This window comes from Phocoena sinus, chromosome 10 (assembly GCF_008692025.1).
Source record: "Phocoena sinus isolate mPhoSin1 chromosome 10, mPhoSin1.pri, whole genome shotgun sequence".
NCBI lineage: Eukaryota > Metazoa > Chordata > Mammalia > Artiodactyla > Phocoenidae > Phocoena > Phocoena sinus.
This window is the reverse complement of record NC_045772.1, coordinates 34,050,866-34,078,488: the sequence shown is the minus strand read 5'-3', so window position 1 is coordinate 34,078,488 and position 27,623 is coordinate 34,050,866. Positions and strand designations below refer to the sequence as shown.

At 37.8% G+C, this 27,623-nt stretch overlaps 1 protein-coding gene across 2 annotated transcripts in view; it reads right to left on the bottom strand.

Annotated features, from left to right (window-relative positions):
* The window catches only part of RASSF9 (Ras association domain family member 9), a 30,989-nt gene extending 25,654 nt beyond the window's left edge, over positions 1 to 5,335 (bottom strand). The window contains exons 1-2 of one of the 2 annotated variants that reach the window (XM_032647276.1): positions 5,257 to 5,335; positions 4,708 to 5,016 (exon numbers count right to left, since the gene is read on the bottom strand). In XM_032647276.1, the coding sequence (XP_032503167.1) occupies positions 4,708 to 4,754 (47 nt within the window). In that variant the 5' untranslated portion in view covers positions 4,755 to 5,016; positions 5,257 to 5,335. Of the gene's footprint in view, positions 1 to 4,707; positions 5,017 to 5,256 lie in introns of those variants that run through there. The other variant, XM_032647277.1, reaches the window with a different exon arrangement.
* Positions 5,336 to 27,623: the final 22,288 nt, after the last annotated feature.

Here is a 27,623-nt window from a genome sequence, read left to right as displayed (position 1 = left end):
CACATGCTGCGGAGCTGCTGGGCCCATGCGCCATGGCCACTGAGCCTGCGCGTCCGGAGCCTGTGCTCCGCAATGGGAGAGGCCACAACAGTGAGAGGCCCGCATACCGCAAAAAAAAAAAAAAAAAAAAAAAAGATGTATGTACTCAAATATCCAGCATTTCTCAAGCCAATTTCAGGGCCCTTTCAAATATTTATTGGAGGTTAGACAAAACAGTACAAGATAATTTCCTGTTCTGCAGAATTCATAAATTACCATACTTCTAATTACAAAGAGAAAACATCCAGCTTGCCAGCAACTTCTACCATGACTGCAAAACTCAATTCTTCCTTCTGATGAAGTAACTGCGGCATGAGGTGCTTAAGAGAGCGATATGAGGCACCTGGTTTTAAAACAACTTGGTTAGATATGTTCTAATTCATTCAAAAGCAAATGCAGATTTTATGTGTCAATTATACAACAATAGAGCTGTGTTAGTTACTTCTAATAATTTTATTACAAATATATTTTTTGGAGACTTTTGATTTCAAGTTGATATTAGGACAATGCTTGTTATCACCTGTGATACAGGTATAGGAAAAGCCAAAAGAAAGCCAAGAGCTGACTGAATGGTACCTAACAATAATTATAAGGCCTTATTCACTAAATTAGATCCTTTCGTATTCATTGTTATTATCAATGAATCACCTGAAAGAACAATTCTGATTTTATATATCCAACAAACATATGAAATACTGCTTTAGTCTGGCAATTTTTTGCTCCTAGCAAGGTTTGATAAAAAGTCCAACCAATTTTCTGCCCTCAAATTTTATTAATTAAAACACCAAGGAATCGTAACTCACAACCAAGAATCCCCCAGATCTTTAAAGTGACATTCCACTTTTCTGAACTTATAAAAAAAAATGTTGCTGATTGCTATTTAGAAGCATTAGCTTTTAAAAGCAATCATTGTTTTGAAAATAGAACCTACAGATGGAACTTATGTGAATACTTGAATATGTTAATAATCTGAATTCAATTGTTGAATGACCATATGAATGTCGAGTAAATTCATGCTTCATTATTTCCTTCTTTGGGTTTTCTATGAGAAACAAAAGCCACCTAGTGACTTTTAGAAAATATTTTCAGAAGCTTGAATAGCTTATTGAAAAGAAAATATCTAGACTCTCCAACGTTTTTATTCTTCATGTGAACATAAAGTTGCTTAAGAAGGTAGTTATCAATCTTTGGGATTCAGTCACAGAACATTTCATTATTATGGAACCAAAGTAAACAATCCATCTCCTGAGACCAAAAGGTCTTCTGAAAATTGTACTCTTCCTATTAAATGTTATGAAAATTAGAAAATTTTTAAAAAATAATTCTGAGCGTAAAGATTTTACGTTGGCTCCATTTCTTTTATTTGCATGAAAGTTAGAAACGAAAAGCATCAGGGCGGGGGTGGGTGGGATGAATTGGGAGATTGGGATTGACATATATACACTAATATGTATAAAATAGATAACTAGTAAGAACCTGCTGTATAGCACAGGGAACTCCACTTCGCCGTACAGTAGAAACTAACACAACATTGTCAAACAACTATACCCCAATAATAATAATTAAAAAAAGAAATGAAAAGCATAAAATGTTTGTGTGTCCAAATAAAATCATTTTGTGACCAAGTATTATTTTCAGATTTCCTGAAGACTGTTTTCCAGATTTTTAAATCGAATGATTCTTAACATTTAGAAAATATTTTCTGGCAGGGGAGGATTAGCTTGGTGTCCAAATCCATATAATTATTTGTCCATCTCCCTGGTTTTTGGATTTTATCAAATATCGACCAATCCTTTATATTCACTTTTATATAATACCAGCTGATCTCAGATGATGCTAGAGAATAAAATGATTACTGTGTTTTTGATTTGAATACAAATTATAATTTTAGTTTATAAAATTATATAAACAACTGTATTATATACATCCATCACATACCAGGCACTGCCCTGGGAATTAGAACACAATGGGGACTAGACAGATATGGCCCTGCCCTCCTTAACCTTTACAGTGTGTGTTTTCTAAAAGTTTTTTATGCCTCATACTTTGAAGTTTCATTTGTTTTCCATCCTGTCTCTAAAACTCTCAAATATCCATGTATTATGAGACTATTTACAGAGCTACCTTAGGACGTTCAATCTTGGGTGATAAATATTCTGAGTGAACAAAACTGAAAAGACAGAACAGGATGCAGAAAAGTTCAATAAACTTTCTCAAAATTCTAATATTCCCTCGAAAAATCCTCATTTTTTCCTGCTGACAAAGATACAATTATATTCAAGTTGTTCTTTTAACTGTATAAATGCTATATCACAATGTATACAAATATATTGCTCAAATTTTTCCTTTACATTCTACAAGGAATTTTATACGATATATTTGAAGAATGCATTGGCTGTTATCAGATAACTGTTTTATCATCAATCGAAGAATGAATCTATCAAAGGATGAATCACTTGTCATTTAATGAAAGTTATTGGTTTCTATATTTTGGAGTGGAATTATTTAAATCATTATGGAACCCAGGAAATGAAATTGATAAACTTAATCATGTAACTTAGTTTCATCTGTAGTTTCACCTTTGTGAAGGTGAAAAAACAGACAAAACAAAAATATCTCATCTATATCAAAACTAAACCTTGAAAAAAACAAATATACATTAATTCTATTTCAACACACCATGTGGCGTATTTACTGCTTAGTTTGAAATACCCATATTTTTATGTCCCTAGCTATCCCTGTGGTTTAAGCAACCATAAGCATTGGAAAAATACAAATCTTGAAAAGGAGGCACTCAGTTATTACAGCAACTCATGCACAGCCTCACTATTACCACTTTCGCCAAAACACACGTTCATAAAAAAGCATCACCTTCAGGAAGCCCCATTCCATTTTGTCAGAGCAACTTAAAATACTATTAAGTTCCCCATCTTTTATTGTTTCCTTCCACTTTTTCATAATTTTGCATAGAAAAAATATTTTTAAAATGTTTGTATACTCACCTCCCTGAACAAAAGCTAGTTTTATGGGCAGAGTAGATTTTGCAGTGGCAAATTAAGGCAACAAAAGTGACCATATGAGAAACCACAGGGGTGCATGCAGTTTTATTGCACTGTTATTTGGCATACCAATGACAGAATTCTTGAATTAGTTAACACACACACACAAATACACAACAACTCTGAACTACAGGGATAGTATTCAGAAAGATCACTATGCCAAAAACATAACTTGTTTTGTAATACCATGAACTTTCCTGAAGTAATTTTTAATATATTTTTACAGCATTTAAACAAACACACTTCAAAATTGATGCTACTGAAAAATCCTTTAAAAAGTAGGAAGGATTTTCTTTTGGTAAGGGGAGTTGTCTGAAATATTTTTTAATGCATAGACACTACGAAAATACAAGCCTATTTTTGATAACTATCACTACCATATTTTTTAATACTACCCAGACATATTTCTTTATTTTAACATACAGTTTCATTAATTATCATAAATACCATATTTGTGACATATCAGATTATTAGAAAATAAAACAGGTTTAGAAAGTTTGATAGTATTAATTATTGCTGCTTTTGTTTCTTAAGCTAGTCAACTAAATCATAAAGACATTGGAATGAGGTAATAACAGAATTTTTCAAGTAGACATTCATGCCCAAAATAAAGTCTGGAGATTTACTTTAAAGTTGTACCACTATATTGTCATGCAGACTCTCTAAAATAATTGTATCATTTCCTACCATGTAATTGTATGCTTTTAAATTGACACTAAGTAAATTATGACAAGTACAAACAGGTGTGATTGAGAGAAGAGTTGTGGAAAAGCCCTTATGCCAAAATAAATATGTTTAAAAAGTAAAGCCTGTGTCTACAATTATCCTCACATTTTCTTAGGCATAAAAATGTAGCACTTGAGTTAATAAAATATTTAATAGGACTGATACACACATACTGACTCAAGAAAAATCTGTGTGTGTGTGTGAAATGTTTATTTACACAATGGGCATTGCCGGCTTGAAAACAGCAAATTAAATCAAAGTAAAATAGTAATAATAAGGAATAAGAAGGACAGCTGTTTGAATCCTTTTTTAGTGCCTAAAATCACCTAAATTTCTCAAAGATTTTTGAAAGAATGAGTTCACAAAAAGTTTCTCTACAGAGTATTTTCACTTTGGGAACTTTCCAGGTTTTAGGAATGCCCCACTCAAAAAGGGAGCCAAAGCATTGTTTCCGGATTGTATCAGCAGCTCTGTTTTTCTGTTCTAATTAGTGGCTAATAAATTCTAGTTATACCTTCATCAAAATGTTAACTCTTCCTATAATATACTAAAATTCTGTCTAAAGCAAAATAAAACTTGCCATCCCACTACTCTCAAATAGGCGAGGCAACAAACAAGAAGAAGGTGATGCTAGTGGTGGAAACCAGAAGTGGCCAAAGGGAGAAAAAAGGAGTCAAAATAATCATCCTTTATTTTCAGAGATCCTTGAACTGGTCACTGCAATCATTGTTACTGGAACAATCTCCTCACCAGTTGAGTGTACACACTAGCCCTAACTCCCTAGAGCTTTGTTCCCCAGGAGCAATTTTCATCAGAATCTAACTGCAACAAAACGCATACTTTCACAACAGAAGCTCCCGAATACACACACGCTGGACTTTACCTGTTTTTATGCCGAGTCTTCAGCAAGTTCCTTCCAAAGGGAGCCATGGCCCGCCAGGCCAGCGAACAGCAAGGACAGTATCTCAAAGTTCTCTGGGGATGGGGGAGATATCTGGATTTCTAGGGTGAAGGGAAGAGACCTGGAAGCTTCCTCTTCACCTCCTCAGATTCTCCTGGCTTTCAGCTCATTAGTATCCGTCTGAAGGGAGCTGCTGGAAGTTGTGCAACTGTTGCTTAACTTTGAACTGCGGGATTGCTGTGGCTGCTGCACCTTTGGAGACCTGCCCAGCTTCAGCCTCGAAGGAGGCGTCTGGAGGCAGGAAAAGGAAAAGAAAAAAAAAAAAAGAGAGAGAGAACGAGAGGAAGGGAGGAGGACTCTATTGTGTTCTATAGTTATTTGCAGACTTGCTAAAAGAGCTGCCACCCCACAGGCATGGTAATACCCACGGAATGGGAATTTCACTCGGTTATGGAAACCTCCCTCTTCCTCTCTCCACGCCCAACCACACAGGGTGAAGTGAACACACATAAAAGATTTAAAAGTGAATACCTCCACCTCCCATCCAGCTCCAGTCTGTGAAAAGTAATCTGACGGAGGCAAGCAGGAGTGAGGGCCAAGAAGTATTTGCCCAGCGATTCGACACAAAAATCCCCCGCCCGGGGTGTCAGTGCTGTAACATACATCAAGGAGCGAAGCTGGAGGCTGGATCGAGGGAGACTCCCAGACCCCTGAGGAATCTGAGCCCCGAGTATCCCCCAACTCCGTCCCTCTACTCTTCAAGGTCATCTTCCAAAAGCTGGAGGACCTGAAGGACCAAAGGGCTCCAGGGCTGAATGATCACAGCACTGGCACAGGAACCAGCCAGGGTTTGGGGTCCCGACCCCGCCGCATCTTTGGCATTTACTGGCCCTTTTAGACCACGGGAGTTTGAACGAAGAGCCAACTGTTGGCTCTCGCCCCTCGAGTAGTAAATTGAGAAAGGACGCGCCGCGAGGACTTCAGGGAACTGAAGTGTGCGGTGCAGGTCGAGGGGCTGGCTGCATCGCCTAATCTCACGTGATCTCGAACCCTGGCCCACGGCAGCCCCGGCAGAGTTGGGCGAGCGCACGCGGGTGCGGGCGGCAGCGAGCAGTGCGGGAGGAACTCCCCTGCCCCGCGACGCCGTGGGAAAGCGCTGTCCAGGGGCGAGGCCCTGCAGAAACTTCCCAAGACATTTTTTCTAGGATTCCGTTTCCACTCCCCTCCTCCTACTCCCCTCTCATCTGCCCCCGCCCGCTCGCCCCAACTCCTGCCCGCCCCAGGCCCTGCCTGCTGCGCTTCTAATCTTGGGCTTCCGTAGCAGAGGGAGGGAGGGAAAAGAAACTGTGGCTTCACTCTGAATACCACTTCAGGACAGGGGATCTCTGGACCACTAGAAACGCGAAAGGCTCAGATTTTCTTTGGGAGCACACCCTCCACCCTCAACAAAAGCAAGCAAAAAAAGTGGTCTTAAAGGTTTCTATAATTTTTATATGTTCTGATTTATGTAGAATTATACAGAGATCAAAAAATCATTTTTCCAAAATTTACTAGCATAACTCTTCTCTAGTCCTCTATACTGTATACACATATATGTATTTTATATAACATTATTATCTAAAATTTGTTGTTTATTTGTAATTGTACATAAAAATTATATATAAGCTATATATATATATATATATATATAAAATCCCTAACTGTTATAAATTAGCCAATTTATTACAATAGCCAGTGCTTTAATTCAGTTACCTTTTTTCTACTCCTGGAAGATAGGATAATTTTTTTAAAAAATACAGTCATCTTTTAAATGGATCTGTGGTAGTGGTACCAGAGAAAACCTTTAAAATACTGAAAGTTGTAAGTAGTAATGACATATTTTGTTTTATATGTTTATATATATATACATGTATGTGTATATATATATAATGTATATATCTCACATACACACTTTACATGCAGCATAAATAAAACCATATTGGGTGTACTTCAGTTTCAGTTCTTGACTTTATTTTACAAGCACATCACAAAAAGTGATTTAAACTATCATGGAAACTTGCCCAGTTATTCTAAGTTGTTCAAAATAGAATCCCCTAAAGCTATACTGCTTGCTTATTAATATGATGGCTACAGCCAATTTGCAAAGAATGTTGCATTTACAAATATCCCTGCATTTCCTGTAGTTTTGGTTCTCCACCCTTATTAACATTATTTGTGTATGTAGTTTTCATATAAAACAATTTTTAATAGAGGAGTTTAATGGAACAAGAGGAAACAACATTACTTCTTTACTAGCATAATCTTATGCTGAGTTTCAAGTTCGCACAAATGAACCTCATTTAGGATGTTATTATTCCTCACATAAAATATTCTATTAATACTATTTATGACAAGCTCTTTGATGTGTAAGAATTAAATATCTCTCAGATATTAAAAGCTGAAAGGAATCAAAAACATGGGCACTAATATCTAAATAGAAAAGTAGGCAAATAACAATTTGAAAAGAAAATAACAAAACCATGTTTAAAAAAAAACTAGTAACCAGATATTGTATAGGTAAATTGAAATGAGATTTTATTTTGCATCTACCAAATTGCCTGATTTTTAAAATGATGATTCTCAGCTCTGTCAGTATGATGGTCAGAGTAGTGTTGACACATAGTATTAGACAAGGAACTGGCTATTTTTCTTTACAGGGTAGAAAGTAGATAAAAAATTATCTCAAAGTGAAAATAAGGCAAACTAATGACTGCATGTCCTTTCAGTGATATAATGGAGCCTTGTCTAATAGTTCTTCCCAAAGATAATCCAGTCCCCTGGCAGAATGCAATTTTTTAAACTTACTCTTTACTATTGATTAGGCCCAGACTCTGTGAAATTAAGGTTTAAGTTGTGTTTAAAAAAAAAGGAAAGATGCAAGTAGAAAGATAACTCAAAAGGTTATAGTTTTATTGCACTGTAGGACATCAACCAATTTTACATCTAACTTAGTTTTATTTCAGCCTTCTGTCTTTAATTCACTAACTATATATAGCAGTCTTCCCTATCCTCTTTTGGGCCAGTTTTACAATTCTGCTGAGTTCCTCATTAATAAGTCAATCTTTGACACTTGCCCACTATATATTTGTATGAGATTCATAATAGCAGTTTTTTGAAAATTATACTTTGAAAAACTCTGAACATGCATCTGTCCTTTTCTGAACCAATAGGAAATCTTCATAGAAGAAAGATGGTTACTTATCTATACAATCCCTATCTTTCCCTATGTGTAAAATGTGTTTTGATGGCAGAAAATAGAATGTTCTTTCAATCATCTCTAAGTATACAGCTCAGCCAAAATAAATAGAAAAGGTATATTTCCTTACATATTTAAATTAACATGAAAAATCAGCAGGGAAGATGGTACATTATACTTGATAATAAAAGAATGAATGTTCTCCTCAATCAAATGAACATTATTTAATCTGTGGTTGAGGTGTTATCAGAAGCTAAACAGTGTTAAAACATGTATTCTTATAGAAAGCCCTGTTTTTGAAGGAGGTATAACAAATGTATCAATTTTTTGTCTAGTTCATTCATAGCCTCTCTTCATGTTAGGAAGTTGTTGGTTTTTTGTTTATTTTTTGCTGCACCACGCAGCATGTGGGATCTTATTTCCCCGAACAGATATCAAACCCATACTCCCTGCAGTGGAAGCACGTGGAGTCCTAACAACTGCACAGCCAGGGAATTCCCTAGGAAATCTTTTTTAAATCGAATTTTTCCAGTGTTATTGAGATATAATTGACATACATCACTGTATAAGTTTAAGGTGTACAGCATAATGACTTACATATATTGTGAAATGATTCTTGCAATAGGTTTAGCCAGCATCCATCATCTCATAGCTACAATAAAAAGAGGAAGCAAAAAAGAAAAACAAATTTTTTCTTTTTTGTGATGAGAAGTCAGGATTTACTCTCTTAACGTTAATATACATTATATACCTGTGTTAACTATAGTCATCATGCCGTTCATTACATCCCTAGTACTTATTTATCTTGTAACTGGAAGTTTGTACCGCCTACCTCCAATTCCCCCTCCCCCCAACCCCATCCTGACTTCTAGTGACCACACTCAAGACATTTTATTATATGAACTTTTCTGACTTTTAGCTTTAGCACATATGACTTCACTAAAAGGGTAGCAGATGTAAGTATAGGGGTTAAGAGCATAAGTTTTGTAGCCGCAGAGACCTACGTCATAGTAAAGATCCTAGCCACTTCCTAGTAAAGATCTTGGATAAATTACTTGATGTGTCTGAGCCTCAGATTTCTGATAATAATAATGCATTCTCAGTTTTCATTAGACGTAAGTTTAGGAGAATTTTAACTTTTTTAAAAAATACTGTCTTGTACAGATGTGTTGTATTCTTATTACTAGAAATTTACTCTTCACATTTTAATGATTAAATTGGCTTACTGGTATAATTATCATACACATCTGTGCTGGTAAGAGCCAGTTTTCCCCAGGGCCTGCATGAAAAAAATAGCAGAGCTGAGGTTCTAGATCTTGGATTACACACAGGTACTTGACTCTGAGCCAGTTTATCACCACTCATATAGTAATCTGTGAGGAAATAACATACTACAGAGCTTGTTATAATCAATCAGTTTATCTGATTTACTGAAAACCCCATTTTCAATTAAGGGGAAAAGAGTAAGATAGAGAACCTGTTTTGTTTGGACAACAAATAACTCAGAAATAATTAAAACTGGCCAGAAGAGTGGAATCCAAACTTGAATGAGAATCTTTGGACAATCAAGATGTGGCAAAAGGGCACCATGTAGAACAGAGCTGTTTATAGCAAAAGGTAGAAAATCTCAAAAAACTTAGTGGAGGATACGGTTAAACTGAATTCCAGAGCTGTTATTATTATTCCAATGAGTGTCTATCTTCTAAAGTTCTTTCCTATCTTAAGATTGCTCATGGAAATAGAAAACATGTCTAAAGAGTGGAACAGATGTATTTTTTTTCTCACAGAATCTTTTAAATAATGAATGTAGGTGTCATGGGTTATGAAATAACCTCTCTAAAAGTTTTGAGCAAGGAAGAGATAACAATTTTGAATGGTTTAGGAAAAGCCCAGAAGCAGAGATCCCATTTCAGCTCTAGGATTCTATTACTGGCAGTACTCTTTTGATTCTCCAAACAAAATTTAGAATGGCCGTCTAAACTTTTGTAGGATTTACATAATCATGTCTAATTAGTCATCCAGCTAATAGGTGGCTCCAAGCTTTTAATTAATTAAACAGTATTTGAATAGCTGGCTGGTTGGGGGTTGGCCAGATACCTGTGTCCTAAATAAAAGGCCAAATTTCTTCACTTGGTAGCCATGGCTATTATTAATTCTAAATGAGATAAAGTGACAAATCCATATAAGGAAGGCTGCTACTAGTAATTGCTCAACTTCATGGGACTTCCCTGGTGGCACAGTGGTTAAGAATCTGCCTACCAATGCAGGGGACATGAGTTTGATCCCTGGTCTGGGAAGATCCCACATGCCACAGAGCAGCTAAGCCCGTGTGCCACAACTACTGAGCTCCCATGCTGCAACTACTGAGCCTCTGTGCCTAGAGCTCATGCTCTGCAACAAGAGAAGCCACTGCAATGAGAAGCCCACACACCACAACAAAGCAAGCCCATGCTCAGTAATGAGGATCCAAAGCAGCCAAAAATTAAAAAAAAAATCGCTCAACTTCAAAGAAAGTGTTGTGAAACAAAGATACTTTAATAAAATGTGTGCATATGAATATATAAACACCCTCAAATATACATTCACCTGCTATATAAAATAATAGAGTTATAATGTGTTTTGGTGCTTTATGCAAAGCATTTTCATATCTGATTCCACTATGGTCAGCAGAAGAGAAAATATTATTTTAGTTTTATTAATAAGAAAACTGAGGTATAGAGCCAAGTGATGATTTAACTATTACTCAAAACAAAGAACAAACTGGAATCAAAGATGACTTTAGGGCTTCCCTGGTGGCGCAGTGATTGAGAGTCCGCCTGCCGATGCAGGGGACACGGGTTCGTGCCCCAGTCTGGGAAGATCCCACATGCTGCGGAGCGGCTGGGCCCGTGAGCCATGGCTGCTGAGCCTGCGCGTCCGGAGCCTGTGCTCCGCAACGGGAGAGGCCACAACAGTGAGAGGCCCGCGTACCGCAAAAAAAAAAACAAACGATGACTTTAGTGTAGGTAAGAATCATAGATACCCTCTATTTCAATTCTCTCATTATGTAAATAAAGAAGACAAGACTCAGATATAAATGCACTTGCTCAAAAACATATGTTAGCATGAAGTAGAACCAAGAACAGACCTTGTTGGCTATATTAATAACTCAGATATACCTTTCCAATTAACATTAAAATAGAACAAAATAAAAAATATAGAGCCTAACATGGACCTTAGAATTCATCCATGCAAGGACTCATTTTACTGCCAAGGACTCTAAGTGCAAAAGAGAATAAATTAATTTCCATACTTCATGCAATATTAGGCTTGAAACTCTGTTCTCCCAGTTCAGTATTCTTTTTTTGTTTTTGTTTTTTTTTGTTTTTGTTTTTGTTTTGTGGTACGCGGGCCTCTCACTGTTGTGGCCTCTCCCGTTGCGGAGCACAGGCTCTGGACGCGCAGGCTCAGCGGCCATGGCTCACAGGCCCAGCCGCTCCGCGGCATGTGGGATCTTCCCAGACCGGGGCATGAACCCGTGTCCCCTGCATCAGCAGGCGGACTCTCAACCACTGCGCCACCAGGGAAGCCCCCAGTTCAGTATTCTTTTAAAATTATATAACTGTATGTGCTTAATCTATTAGCAAGCATTTAAATGACTTGGGTTCAAATCTCACAGGCCTAAACTACATCTATTTCACAGTTTATAAAGAAAGAAAATAGTTTTAATCCAGTGACAAGAATTTTCATTTGCTCTTGAAGCACTAGCAGAGTTTTCCTTGAAAAAATAGTGTCTTATAGAGATATATGTTATGCTTATTACTAGAAATTTACTCTTCAAATTTTAATGTGTCAAAGACAATAATTTTGAAATTTGGAACTCTCTTTTAGTAAATATGAAATGGAATGGATAAGAAAAGGTGATACCATATGTTTCCAGTCAGGATATTAAACATCACTTTAGATCGTTCAAGCCAAGCAAGATTTGATGCAGCGAATTGTTTACAGGGGTGTTAAAAAGAATGGAGAAACATAAGCAGAATACCAAGAAGCTGCTACCGTGCTTGTGCTGAAACCCATGAGCCAGCAACAGCTTCTCAGCTGTTGGAGAAACTTCTTCAGCCTTCCACTACTGTTACAACTATTCCAGGTGAAAACTCCAACAGTGCTGGGTCAGCATTTGCAAATCTCTCAGCTCCTCCTACTTTCCAAACTTCTGCCCATATTTCTCAATGTGAGAACTTAAGAGAAAGTTGGCACTGAAGCCACTAGCTTGGCAAAGCATCTCAGAAATATAGTTTGTATGCGTCTAACCCTGTCAGCACAGGGGGAAATAGAGAATGATATGGAGTCAAGAACAATTAAATCATACACAGTTTGACATTTGGTAAATAGTTTTTCAGTGTAGAGCTACCTGGAAGATTATAGAGATAAAAGACATGCTTTCTGTGTATGAACTAAATGGGGGAGAAAAATAATTCAGGAACGTGGTATGTATGTCTAAAAGAGAGAGGCTGAGTAAAGTGTCAGACTGTTGGTATGTCCCATCTTATGACTGATGTAAACAGAAAACTGTAACAGTGGGTGCTCAAGACTTGGTTCATACTGGTAATAAAAGCTCCCAGCCAATATTCCCTTCCTTTCGGGAAGGCTCAAAAGCTCTAAGAGAGAGAACTCTCGTCGTGTAATATAATTTCCTAACTAACCTAAATGGATAGAATCCATACCTAATGTGATTATCATGAAAATTAATGTAGTAACAGAGATAACGTTCCAAGTCCATTACACATGGTCAATAAAAGATAGCTCCATCACCCTGCGGGCCCTACCACTTGGGGTGTGTATGATTCAGGCTAAAATTATCCTCTTGGTTGGATTGTTCTAGACAGAATTGGAATCACCTCTTCTTTTCTCACTTCCTCAACTATTCACACGTGAAATTGCTAGAATTATTACTTGTGAAAAATTTAAGTTGGTTGTCAGTCTTCAGGTCTGACTGGGTTATAGATATTATCAGTAAATATTAAAAAAGAGTTTACATTTGTATGCTGAGTACAGGAAATAATTAGAATATCCTTCAATTCAGAGCATTTAAAAAATGTTACAAAGAGCAATCGTTTATTGGTTTAAGACTCTGGAGTTTGCCTCAAATATTACTAATACCCAAAATAAAAGCCTGAAATCTGGTTTCTCCTTTGAAATGCATTATGTGAGCGATTCAAATTAATCTGTGGTAATTTTCAGAGAATATTATGGAATGACAAATCTTGATTTTTAACAAAGGTTTAAAATATTTAAATTATTAATGTTAAAAAAGATACAAACATACTAATACATTTGCTGATCAGTATTTCTTACCATTTATGTTTGGCTCATGTTTAACAAGCACGTTGAATTGAGGCTAGTTAGTTCTTTGATACAGTAAATGTTTATTGGGCACCTAGAGTATGCAAGACACTGAATTAAAAGTCTACTATTCAGAGATGAGAAGGCACAGTTCTGGTTTTCAAAGAGCTTGAGTTGAATGGGAAAAGCAATTGTAATATAAAGCATCATTCCTTGAATAGAGCTATGCATAAAGCACAGTGGTGATATGGGAGAGAAGCAATTAAATCTATTAAGGCAAGCTGAGGAAAATCATAATAACTCTGAGAACTAGGTATTATTATTGCCATTTTATGAATGTTAGCAACAATAATGGCTTAGACTTATAATATAATCACTTACATAATCTTTGGAAAATTTTTTCTTAATTGCTACTTAATAGATAGCTTATTAAGTAGATTTGGGAATGTTTCCTTTTTAAACTTAGTAAAGACTTTGTGAATGTAATTTTAATTTACCCCTATCAACCATCTTTCTTTATGATGTGGAGAACATATTAGCCTGATATGTATCAAAGCATCAGTACCAATTGTTATGGACTGAATGGTGTCTTCCCCAAATTAATAAATTGAAGCTCTATCCCCAATGTGACTGTATTCAAACAGAGCATTTAGGGAATCATCTAAATGAGGTTAAATGAGGTAATAAGAGTAGGGCCCTAATCCCATAGGGCTGGTGTCCTTATAAGAAGAGAAAGAGACACCAGCGCTCTCTCACTCTGCAGGCACGGAGAGGAAAGGTCACGAGGACACAGAGAGAAGGTAGCTGTTTACAAATCAGGATGAGTGTCCTCACCAGAAACAGAATTTACCAACACTTTGATTTTGAATTTCTAGCTTCCAGAACTCTGAGAAAATGAATTTCTGTTGCTTAAGTGGCCCAGTCTATGGTATTTTGTTATGACAGCCCAAGTAGACTCAGACACCAATAATATGAAGCAGATGAACTTGGACTAATTTTCCTTGGGGAAGAACAAACCAGTACATTTTTTCCCTTGGAAAAAAGCCACCTCCTTTAATACCCACTGTGTTCTGGTAGTAGAGGTGGGTGAGTTTGCACCTGGATCTGGCAACCTCCTGGGAAGCTCAGGGATCTCAGTGCACATCTTCCCCTTGAGATTTAATGTTATAGAATTTCTCAGTGAATAAAAGTGCCATCTTGGACTGAAAGGCTACCCGGGTTGCCAAAGGTGATTCGAGTCCAACTGGGAGGAAGTTTGCAGGTTGCATGTTTCTCACTAGAGTTCTACAGAAAAACCTGTAGTCTGTGAGGAGGACTTATCTGCACTTGCTTGTTAGGGCAGTGGGCACAGATCCGATTTTGTGGTTCCAGTTTTTGAGATTGAAACCTTGTGAGAGCAATAGAACAAGGGCAGCTAAAAAACTAGAACTGCAAGTAAGCTGTTCACATTTGCAAAATTTCCTTCCCAGTATTCTCTGTAAGCAGGACTGCTTTGTTTTTACAAAGAAGGAAGGAAGTAAAGGAAAGAGGGAGAGGTGGTATTAGATTTCCTGATAAATATATGCGTTTACTCAAGTGATTGATGGGAGAAATATATTTTAAAATGTGACTCTATTGCTACTCCAATCTAGTGGCTTAGAGCTTGTAGATTTTTCACATGTAACAGAGCCTTAAAGCTACAATTCAAAAAAAAAATTGTCGTTCTTATAAACAGGCAACTCACAGAAAGATTAAAGGAGCTCAGCGTTGAAGTGTTAAAAATATGTCCACAGATTCTTTGATGCTCCTCCTTTCAATAGGTGAAAGCTTAATCCCACCTCCCCCTTGTGTGTAGACAGGTCTGGTGACACTCTTCTAACGAACAGCAGTAGGTTCAACTTAGTGACTTCCTTCTAACAAATAATGGCAGAAGTGACGGTGTGTCATTTGCAACATTACGTTATAAAAAGGCTGTATCTTCTGTCTTGCTCTGGGGTAAGTCATGTTGTGAGCAGCCCTCTAGAGAGGCCCACATGATGATAAATTGAAGGCTTCAGCCAGTGGCCACATGGGTGAGCTCAGAAGCAGATGACACCCACCCCTTTCAGAGATTACAGCCCTGGCCAATAGCTTGACTGAAATCTTATGAGAGATCTTGAGACACAACCACCCAGCAAAGCTGCTTTCAGATTCTTGACTCTTAAAACTGTCCGAGTTAATAAAGGTTTTTAGCTGCTAAGTTTTGGGGTAAATTCTTAAACAGAGTACTTGTCTACTGACACAGTTCCAACATATGGGGGAGGGGGAGTTGCCCGCACACCACCAAGCAATGCTCCAGGCAGATACCAGCTGGGTGTCCTAACATTTTAACTCAATTCTGACACACCTACCCAGAGATAGCATTGGATTCCACAGGTTAAGGGTTTAGTCCTACGAGACTCCACTGACCCCTCACTTCAGGCTCCAGATACAAACCCAGGGTGTCACCTATCCTTTTGATGAACAGCCTGTAAATCGGAGGTTCCCACAGCCCCCTTCTTGGGTTTGATTAATTTTTTAGAGTGCTCAGAGAAACAACTTTACTTACTAAATGACTGGTTTATTATAAAAGGATATAACTCAGGATCAGCCAGGTAGAAGAGAGTATAGGGAAAAGTATGGGGAAAGGGCGCAGTTTCCATGCCCTCTCAGAGTGCTCAACTCTCCCCACATTGCCAAGTGTCCACCAATGCAGATGCTCTCTGAACCTCATCCTTTAAAGATTTTCTGGAGGCTTTCTTTTTTTTTTTTTTTTTGCGGTACACGAGCCTCTTACTGTTGTGGCCTCTCCCTTCGCGGAGCACAGGCTCTGGACGCGCAGGCTCAGCGGCCATGGCTCACGGGCCCAGCCGCTCTGCGGCATGTGGGATCTTCCCAGACGGGGACACGAACCCGCGTCCCCTGCATCGGCAGGCGGACTCTCAACCACTGCGCCACCAGGGAAGCCCTGGAGGCTTTCTTACATAGGCATGAATGATTCATGGCAACTGAACTCAGTCTCCAGCCCCTCTCCCCTCCCTGGAGGTGGTGGAGGCCAGGAGACTGAAACGTCCAACTCTTAAAACAAATGGTTGGTTATCCTGGCTGCCAGCCCTCCATCCTTCAGTGGGGTCCAAAATTCACCTCGTTTATGTTAAAAAAGACAGACATCTTTACCATCCTCACTTAGTAAATTCAAGGGTTTTAGGACTTCTGAGCCAGAAATGGGGACAAAGGCCAAATATATATTTCTTATTATAAATCACACTATTACACAGAGTTAAACAATTATTATAATCAGACTTACTAGATACCAGAGAAATGCTGACTAAAACAACAAAGTCAAGTACCTTCTTAAACATTAGACTGGCCAAATTTTAAAAATAATAATTCCCAGTATTTTCCAGGGCATACACTTTTTGTGGGTATTTAATCAAAATGCTCTGTTTGGGGAATAATTTTCCAATGTACTATCTATGAAAATTTAAAGCACACATATCTTTGATTCAGTGGTTCTGCTTCTAAAAATCTAAGCTAAAGGAGTAGTTGTAAATGTCCAAAAGGGTGCATTTTCATATCATGTGTGTAATAGTGAAAAACAAATTGTGTAACAATCACTTAGGTTATGTTAGCGCTTCCCTTAATCCTTTTAAGAGTCTGTGAGATAAGCTCATTTTTTAATCATTATTTTACCGATAAGGGAAACTGGAATGTGCAGACGTGAAATAATTTCCTTGAGGTCACAAAGCTCCTAAGCAGCAGAGGAGAGATTCAAAGCTATGCTCTTATCAATTACAGTAGACTGCCTCTCATCAAAAGAAATATTTTGTTTACATTTTAATAAGAGAATATTTAAATAAATTAGGAGTTTGGGATTAACATATACACACTACTATATATAAGATAGATAACCAACAAGGACTTACTGTATAGCACAGAAAACTCTACTTAATATTCTGTAATAGGGCTTCCTTGGTGGTGCAGTGGTTAAGAATCCACCTGCCAATGCAGGGGACAAGGGTTTGAGCCCTAGTCTGGGAAGATCCCCCATGCCGCGAGCAACTAAGCCCGTGTGCCACAACTACTGAGCCTGTGCTCTAGAACCCGCGAGCCATAACTACTGAGCCCACGCGCCACAACTACTGAAGCCCACACAGCTAGAGCCCGTGCTCCGCAACAAGAGAAGCCACTGCAGTGAGCAGCCCGTGCACTACAACAAAGAGTAGACCCGAGTCCCCGCAACTAGAGAAAGCCTGTGCGCGGCAACAAAGACCCAACGCAGCCAAAATTAAATAAAAATAAAATAAATTTATATTAAAAAAATTATGTAATAACCTCTGTGGGAAAAAGAATGGATATATGTATAACTGAATCACTTTGCTATACACCTGAAACTAACACATTGTAAATCAACTATACTCCAGTATAAAACAAAAATTAAATTTTAAAAAAGAAGAAATATAAATAATCACTCCATTTATAGACAACCCTATTAAAAGTAATGGTAGAGCTATATACAGTTTGATGAAATGATATCAGAAATTATTTTCCTTCAAGTTAAGCTACATATTAGAGATTGCTAAGGAAAATGCCTGAAGTTGTTAACAGGTGATGCTAATGAACACAGTGGCCTGGACTGCTCTAGCAGATTGGAACTATGAAACGTGGGTCCATTAATTCTAAATTTTATGATTTTTTTCAAGAGAATCCATGAAAATTTGATTTTTTTAAAATGTGAAATCTTGCCATATTAAACACATAATAAATTAAATTTTTTAAGATGCTAAAGCCGAATATAATATTTCTGAATGCAGACACCACCCACAGTGTTCCAGGTTGAGATCACCCTATAAATGAACAATAATGGATTGAGGAGATCCATAATAATGGATTAAGGAGACTAAAACTACCTGAAAAACTTTACTGAAAGTTGATTGAATTCATTATCATATCTAAAAAAATAATATCTTAGTCAAAGAGACAGTAGCCAGCCACTGAAACATAGAAAAGTAGAGAGAAAGAAATGTGTCCTCAATACAGGTACTGCCCATCCCAAGAATCAATATATCAGATCTTGATATATTGGACTCTGTACTGCCCTGTAGCAGAGCAGTTGAGGACTTGGGATCTTGCGCCAGACTCCATGTGTTTGAATCCCAACTCTACCACTTACTAGGTACTCAATCTTTCTGTGACACAGTATCTCTATTTGTAAAACAGGGATTATAACTGTATGTACCACACTGAAATGCTGTGAGAAAGTAATGGCTGAATAAATATTAGCTATTATTACTGTGGAGGTGAAGTATTAGATTACCAGAGACTGGTACCAGAAACCATTCTTATCATTTAATCTTTGTGCTGATTTCATTCTCACAAAGCAATTGCTGATTATAATAGACTTGTGTAAAATGAAAGAATGCCTTGGTCTGAGGGTGTAAGAGCAGACACTGGGGTAGTTAGAGACCTTAGTATAAATTAAGGGATTGCTATTCTGATTAAAGTACTTTACTCTCGGTGAGTTCAGTTATCGTGAATTAAGTTGCCTAGGATTTGATTATATCTAGAACTAAGACATGATTATTTTTCTGGATCCTAAACCATGGTGAATTCACGAAGACAGACACCAACCAAAGAGAACTCTTGACATCTAGGCAGTTGGAATGTTCTTTTTTTCACCGTGAGATTTTTCTTTCAGACTTTCTCTCTTAAAACTGTAATAAAAAAAATTATGTCTCTCTTACTCATTGTTTAATTCCCAATCTTTAGCACAGTGTTTGACAAAAAGTCAATGTTCAATAAATATAAATGATTGAATGAATGAATTTAAAATGAATCAACAATCGAAAAACAGATTTCTTTGTATCAGGTTGTTTGCTGCCATTTACCTTGTTTCAATCGAAGTGTTACTTAGAGAATTACTTCTGGTTCACTGATGGTCCCTTTTTAGTTGAGTTCCAAGTATTGAATATTGTGCTGTGTCTTTTACAATTGGAGCAGGAGTTGGAGAGTGGAAAATGAGAAGTGGAAGAAAGGAAAAGCAACTAGCTATTTGAGAGAACATCTTTCATTCATTTGAGGGTGAAGGATTGCAGGAATGATGTATATACACAGTCAGTTCTGGACACAGCAGAGTAATGAATATCAGGTTTATCTTCCTGACATAAAAATCAACAAAATAGGATAAAATATATGAAACAACTCTTTTCAGCCTTTGGAAAAAACACAGCATATAACTATAATTCCTGAAAGAAGGATAACTCCTGAGCTGAGTCCCGCATTTACTCTGGTTTTCTGCCTGGGAACGTCTCAAACTGCTGCACAGGGATGAAGAGCCTTCAAAGAAGGCAGCAAACCTGCCGGCCAAAGAAAACAGCGATTCTATTTTGTTGCTGCTGAGGCTGCTGTATTCCATGGCACAGGGTAGCAGAGATGAGGGAGTTGCACAGAGGAGCCTCAGAAATCTGCATAGGGGCCCCTCCAGATATCTGACTAAACAAACACATGGCAATGCTGTACAAGGCTTGACTCTACATACCAGGCAGAGAATAATTGTTGGGAGAATGAGAGCAGAACAGAGATTCTGGAAGTAGCCAGATGCTGGAAGAGATCGGATTTCCAAACTGCTAGAGTGAAGAATCTTCAGAAAGGCCACCCCTTGAGAATAAGAACTGTGCCTGAGAGCAGTGGTCCCTCCAATCTGGTCCTCAGAACAGCAGCCTTAGCATCACCTGGGAACTCGTTGGAAATGCTGATTCTCTGACACCAACCTGATCTACAAAATCAGGAACTCATCAGGTGGGATCCAGCACTCTGTGAATCAAAGAAAAATCCACAAGGAAATTAGAAAATGTTTTTAAATGAATGGTAATGAAAATACAACTTAATCAGAATTAGTGAAAAACAGCTAAAACCACGATCTGATAAGATTTATGTATTTAAATATTTATATTTGAAAAAAAGAAGAGGTCTGAAATTAATGTCCTCAGCCTAACCTTAAAAAGAAAGAAAAGGAAGAATAATTTAAACCAAAAGTAAGTAAAAGGAAACAATAACGGTAAGACTGAAAATCAATAAAATAAAGAACAAATGATGGAAAAAATTAAGGCCCAAAGTTGCTTTTTTTGAAAAGTTGAATAAAAATGAAAAATATCTAACAAAATTGATCAAGAAAAAAGAAAAACACAAACAAGATCAACAATGAAAAAGAGAATGTTGCTGTAGAGCCTCCAAGCAATAAAGCGATAATAAATAAATATTATTGATACTAATAAAGGTATATGAATAAGTCTGATAACTTAGATAATTTAGTAAAATTCATTGAAGGGCACTAATCACTAAAACAAGGAAAATTCAATCGGGTTGCATATACACATTTAAGAACAGTGAAATACTGAGGCAGCATCTCAAACTGGTATTGGGATCACGTTGTCAGAATTAGTAGACAACTTCCTATAATGATCATGATGAAAGACAATTATTGGGAAGTGTTGGTCTTAGCATTTATGTTCATTTAAACTGTTGGTTATCCATGCCTTAAATAGTCTGTGATACCCCCTCAGAATCTTGCAGACCCACATCAAAATACTTACAAATAAGCATATGTCATCTTCCATGATTAGTTTAGATAAAATTAGACTGGTGGAAAAAAAAATAGAACATATAAATAGAAGTAGATTTGTTTAAAAATAAAAGAATTTCAACATTTAAATTTCTCACCAGGCCAAAGTGTTTTCTCTGATAGTTCTAACCAAAGTTAAAACAATAGTACCAATCTTATACAAAATTTTCAGAAGATATAAGAGGGAAGATCACTCCCCACTTCATTTTATGAGACCAGAATAATCCCGATACCAAAATCAGTCAAGTATACTCCAAGAAAAGAAAACTACAGAACACTATCTCTCATGAAAAGATATGCAAAAATCCTTAACAAAGCACTAGCAAAATACATACAACAATATATAAAAAGGATAATATGACAAGACATAGCAAGGTTCATCCCAGTAACAAAATGTAGGTTTATTATTTTAAAAAATGAGTACACATACTCATCACGTTAATAGAAAGAAAGAGAAAAATTCATGTGATATCTTAATAGATGTGGGAAAGTACTTGACAAAATTGAGCACTCATTCATGATAAAAACTTACAGCAAACTAGGAACAGCAGACACTCACCAAAAAGTACATAATGTTTGATTACCTTTATATGAAGATCAAAAATAGGCAAAATTAAGTGTTTACCTGTGATGTCACAGAAATTTACTGGGGATGTGTATGAGAAAATTTTCTGGTATGAAGGAAACAATCTTCATCTTTATTGGGTTTTGAATAACACAAGTTCAAACTTTTGTCAAAACTCATCAACCTTTACATTTAGGATCTATGCCTTTCACTGTATGTAAACTATACCTCAATTAAAAGCAAACCACAGGGCTTCCCTGGTGGCGCAGTGGTTGAGAGTCCACCTGCTGATGCAGGGGACACGGGTTCGTGCCCCGGTCCGGGAAGATCCCACATGCCGCGGAGCGGCTGGGCCCGTGAGCCATGGCCGCTGAGCCTGTGCTCCGCAACGGGAGAGGCCACAACAATGAGAGGCCCACGTACTGCAAAAAAAAAACAAGCCACAGGAGGACAAAAGTTATACATTGGACTACCATTAAAACAAAAGAGGGAAAGAACTGGAATGATTTTTAAAAGATTAAAATATGTGAATACAAAGTAGAAAGTCAGGAGAAATAATAAATGAAGGGCTTCCCTAGTGGCGCAGTGGTTAAGAATCTGCCTGCCGATGCAGGGGACATGGGTTCGAGCCCTGGTCCCGGAAGATCCCACATGCCGCGAAGCAACTAAGTCCGTGGGCCACAACTACTGAGCCCACATGCCACAACTACTGAAGTCCACACTCCTAGAGCCGTGCTCCGCAACAAGAGAAGCCACTGCGATAAGCCCACACACTGCAACGAAGAGTAGCCCCCACTTGCTTCAACCAGAGAAAAGCCCGCACACAGCAACAAAGACCCCACACAACCAAAAACAATAAATAAATAAAATAAAATAATAAAATAAATAAATTTATAAAAAAAGAATAAATGGAAAGAGTGTGTGTAACTTATAATCAGATGCACAAGTTAAGATTTATTGAGTATGTATTACATACACATTTTGTGATATATGCATACCATCTTTTAGATAGTAATTATTGTTTTTATTTTATAGATGATGATAGAGACCAGAGAATTAAAGTCTAAAGCCACAGGTAGAAAGTTATCGGAATAAGACTTATACCAGGGATTAGCAGAATGGTGGATCTTGAGGCTGAGTTCAGTACATAGACATTTCAGTTTGTCCACTTGGTATTGCAAAAGAGAAAATTGAAGTAAATATTTGCATTTAAAGATTGTGACATTTCCATACAAATCTGAATTTCTGGAAAATATTGAAAATTGGAAGATTTGCCATGTTGGGCCTATGTTCCCACATGCAGGAAAATCATCTGAAGCTCAGTGTCAAGCAGATGGTCCCCTTAAACAGGACTTAAACAGGACATGTTACCTGCTTGTCTCTGTAAGTGTTTGAGTATGGATACCTAATTGATGACCACGTTTATCTGAATTCAGGTCCAGAGAAGACATAGGAAAAAAGGTGATATTGCACAGTGAAGGGGGGACAAAAGATCATATGAGTAAGGAGTCTATGATTTAGGAGCTAAGGGCTGAAAGATAGCAACAAAACCTGATAATGCCCAAAGCAAGATATTATATAAGAGAAAAAGACAAAAAGCAGAGACCTGTCCAAAAGGAAAGTCCATTTTATAGTGACTAATACCCGTTGGATGTTTTCCAGCTTGTTGTGGGGATGCTATACTGTAATAGACTCACAGAAGATAAATTAATTTCTCAAAATTGCTTGACTGATACTGAAGAATAACCTTCCTCTGGGACAAGAAGTGAGGTTAGACTCTGAGCACTCAGAACCAATGTGATTAAGAGCAGGAAGGTGGAGGAAATTTGTAACCCCCTTAGAGTATCTAGGTCTGTGTTCCCTCCTCTGTAAAATTAAAGCATAATATAAGACTGGTTTTTCCATAACGGACCTTTTCAGTTCCGACATTCTTTGGCTTCATGAATTAGGATGACATTGAAATATGGCCTAGTACCCCAAGAGTGCTTGTCTGGTATTTTTATTCTGTACATACTAGTGCCTCCACCCAGAGTACAAAGTGGGAAGGGTTCTTCTTTTCAGATCACTCACTACAACTCTCCACGGGTTGCAACCTCAATTAACTTCTTGATTCCTCTTTCATACTTTCTAATTTACTACCCCAGTTAAAACAATATAATGCATGCAGATCCATTTAGGTTCTACATAGCCCTTATAATAAGGAGTCTGAGATTTTTTTTAAGTTTATTCATTTGTTTAACATGTGTAGCACACCTAAACCTGGAAAGGGAGGAAAACAAGGATAAGTTGTTGAATTAGAATCAACTTGAAAATAGAGTCCAATCTGACTTTTTACTAAATGTACTTTTAGGTTAAAAATATTAGCCTGTCCTTTATTTGGCATAGTATTTTCTACAGCATGTTAACACAAGATTTGTTTTTGACTTGTGCTTGGATCCGGTATTAATATTACAAAGATTAGCTGTTGCTTTAGAAATGAAAGCTGTTCAGTCCTATCTAAGCTCTACTTAATAAGTCCCCTTATCCTTATTTAAACTCTCTATGGCTTTATTATTTTTTTAACCAACACAATAAGAATGATATCATTCTGCAAATCCTGCTTCATAGTATGCTATGTTACATGAAATCAAATTAATCTGGCACGTTGCCTGTCATAGAGTAGGGTTTCAATAAATTAATTTCAAGTTTAATCTTTAGATTGCTCTGAGGCCTGTGGTATTGGTTACGGTGGATGTTTCTAGACTCAGAATGCTATATTGTTGACTCTAGTCCTCTGCCTCTAACAACTTGCCCCTCCTTATTCTTTCTGTACACATTGGCTCACCACGTTGGAAACATCAACACAGTGCCTGTAGGACCACCATACTCCCACTCTTCCTTAATGATAACTTACAAAATGTCAATTGCAGTCAAAAATAACATTCAAGACTCTCTTGAAAGGAAGCATTCTCTTATACCATTTGGCTAAATATCTCTCCAGAAGAGATTTACTTCCTGTGTTTCATTGTTCACAGTTTGGAGAATGAAAATGTCTTTGTGAGAGGTGAAGGAGAAATAGCCACCCTAAAACTATCAGGGAAGGGTGCTTAGAATTTCCCTAGTTCATTAACTCATCCAGTTAACAATATTTACTGAGTCCTTACTATGGAGAAGCATTGTTTTGTGTTCTGAGAATATAAGAAATAAGACCAAAAAACAAAAACATTCCTGCTTTTATTCACAAAAGACAAAAATAAGTGGACAAATAAAGACTATAGAGATTGAATGAAGTAGCAGTGGGATAGGTTTTAAAATAGACAGTTATATCAGTCAACCATTGCCACAAAAATGCTGCATAACAAACTACCCTAAAACTCAGTTACTTAAGACAAATAACTTAATTCTCTTCATATATCTGTGAGTTAGACAGGGTGATTCTGCCTTCAGCTCAGGAAGCTCTGCTTCACACTGCAGTTTTGCAAGTTGGCTAGTTCGACTGTGCTTCATGTTTCTTCTCATTTGGGGACCACCCAGGAAAAGTTCTTCTCCTGGCAATGGCAGAAGAGGAAGAGGGCGAGCCAGAAGCTGCAAACTCATGTCGAGTCTTTGTTTTCCTTATGTCTGCCAACATCCCATTAGCTAAAGCAAGCCTCATGGCCAAAATCATGATCAAGAGTGGGGAAGTATATTCTACCCACTCTGGGGAGAGGCAGGGGATGAGTATTTGCTGAACAATAATGTAATTACAACATTCATTGACGATCTCTGAGGAGAAAGGTTGGCATGTTTAGGAAAAAGCCAGAAGACCAGTATGCTTGAAACAGACAGAAGGGGAGAGTGGTAGGATATGACAACTGAGAGGGAGGCAGAGGCCCACTCAGGGTAATATAGGCCACAGTCAGGAATTTGTTCTAAGTACAATAGGAAACCTTTAGGGGTTTTACAGAGGAGTAAGAATTGATTTACATTAAAAAACAAAGAACTTCTCTGTGTGGTGACTACACTGAAAGGGACCGAGTCTGTTGGTAAGTATACTATTCACGTTCCTCTTGCTGCAGCTCAGGCGGGTGACGATGGCTCAGACCTGCATGGTGATAGTAGGATGGTGGCTTGGACCTGGATAGTGATAATGGAGTAAGGAAAAGTACTTGGGCTTGGAATCTATTTTGGTGGCAGACCTGCACCCGAGGGAGTTTCCACCCTTGGAGGTGGTAGGGGAGAGGGAAGAAAGTTGTAAATGCCAGCTATTTGATCTGTGCAACCCAGTGAATGATGGTGCTAGTAACTGAAATGGGGAACACTAGGGTAAGAGGATATTTTTAGAAAAGTGTTGGAAGGAATCAAAGGTTTTATTATGGGTGCTTGGGGCCGCACCATGACCGCCAGAGGAAACCCTGTCACTCTGGAAACAGGAGCAAGCCCCGCTGAAGGCCCTTGTTGTGGACCTGGACATGGAGTGGTGGCAGCGGGACCCGCCTTCTCGAGCCGGCAGAGGGTCAAGGGCGTGGACACGTCCTTTGTGAAGGGCGACAATGTCAACACCTGTGCGTCCCTGATGGTACTCAGCTACCCTGAGCTTCAGGTCCTTCAGTAAGCCCCCTTCATCCTGCAGAACCAGGAGTCGCTCCCAGCACCCTCTTCTTTGTCTTTACCATGCTGGGATGGAACTGACCAGAATATAAGCTCCACGATGGGTGGTAGGGACCATGTCTTGCCCACTGGTTGTAGCCTCGGCACCTAGTACAATGGGGGGTTCACAGAAGACCCCTGAATAGATACACAAATGAATAAGCAGTGTACCCACGATTCCTTTAGAGTCAACGACTGAGGGAGCATTGGCTAAAGAAGAGCTTGAGAAGGAACCTCTGCAGCTTCGGCATTTCCCCCTCCCTGCTCCTCTGCCGGCTCCCAAACCTGCCATTCTCCTGCTTTAGTGTCTTTGCACTTTGCTCGGAAGACCCTTTAGTCCAAATTCAGCAGAAATGTATTGATACCCAACTTACAGTTTGGTGAGGAATAAATGAGATCATGCGGAAAGCAATTTAGCATAACAGGGCTGGGGTAAGCCCTCAATTAAGCCACTGTTAATTCTGAGGATGACTTCTTGCTTTTCAAGACACAATTCACTTGTTTCCATCACTCTGTATACCTTTCTGTAGCAGCAGAATTAACCACCCCTTCATCTCTGTCCTAGGCCTCTTTCTTAGGTGTGTGCTATTCCAGTACCTCTCACACTGTATTAAAGTTACTGGTTTAGGAGATACTTGCAAATCTTATGACCTATCTATGATCGGAGCAATCTCCCTATTGCAATAGTCCTCCTACCTTCCTTGCAATAATTAGTTTGAATAAAGTCTCTCCTTACCTCAAAAAAAAAAAAAAGTTTTATTTTGGACAGTAAGGTTACCTAATGATCCTCCAAGTAGAGCTGCTGCGTATGTGATTGGATATGCAATCTGAGTAGTCAGAGATGAAAATTGAGGGGTTACTAGGGAATAGATAGGATCCACAGCCAAAAGATTTAACAAGATCAGCAGGGAAAGAATCTAAATTGAAAAAATAATAAGACCAAGGACCAAGACTAATAATATAAACCGTTATGTTCCAAGTTCAGCATCTAATATCTTCTTCAGATAAGGAAAAAGTACAGTATTTCAGTGAATCTGCTTCTGGTAAATGGTAGCTCAAGTACATTTGGGCTATTTTGTGTATTACAGGTGATACAGAAATTTTCTTAGATTTTGTAACAACAACAACAAAAAGAGCAGAAGCTTTTCTTAAAAAAAAAACTCATTTTTTACTCTAAATAATTACACTCTAATTTGTAAAACTAAGAAAAATAAAAGTTGAAAATTGTTAAGAACTTTTCCTGTTATGCTTTCATTTTGTTCTTACTCAAAAAGGAGGCTTATAAGGACAATTACTTGAGCAATACACATAGCGGGGAGTGATTTCATGGACATATCGATATTTTTCTTTGACATGAGAAACAAGATTATAAGTGAGATCAGCAGTACCTACAATATGGAATATCCTTAGTTAAATATGGCAACCCGTTAACATGTGAATCCCAGGCAAAGCTTGTGTTATAAATGGAGTTTAAGTTGCAAAATATGCTTTGACTACAGAAATCCATCATCAATTTTTCCGAATTAATTACCTATACAGATGCGAGA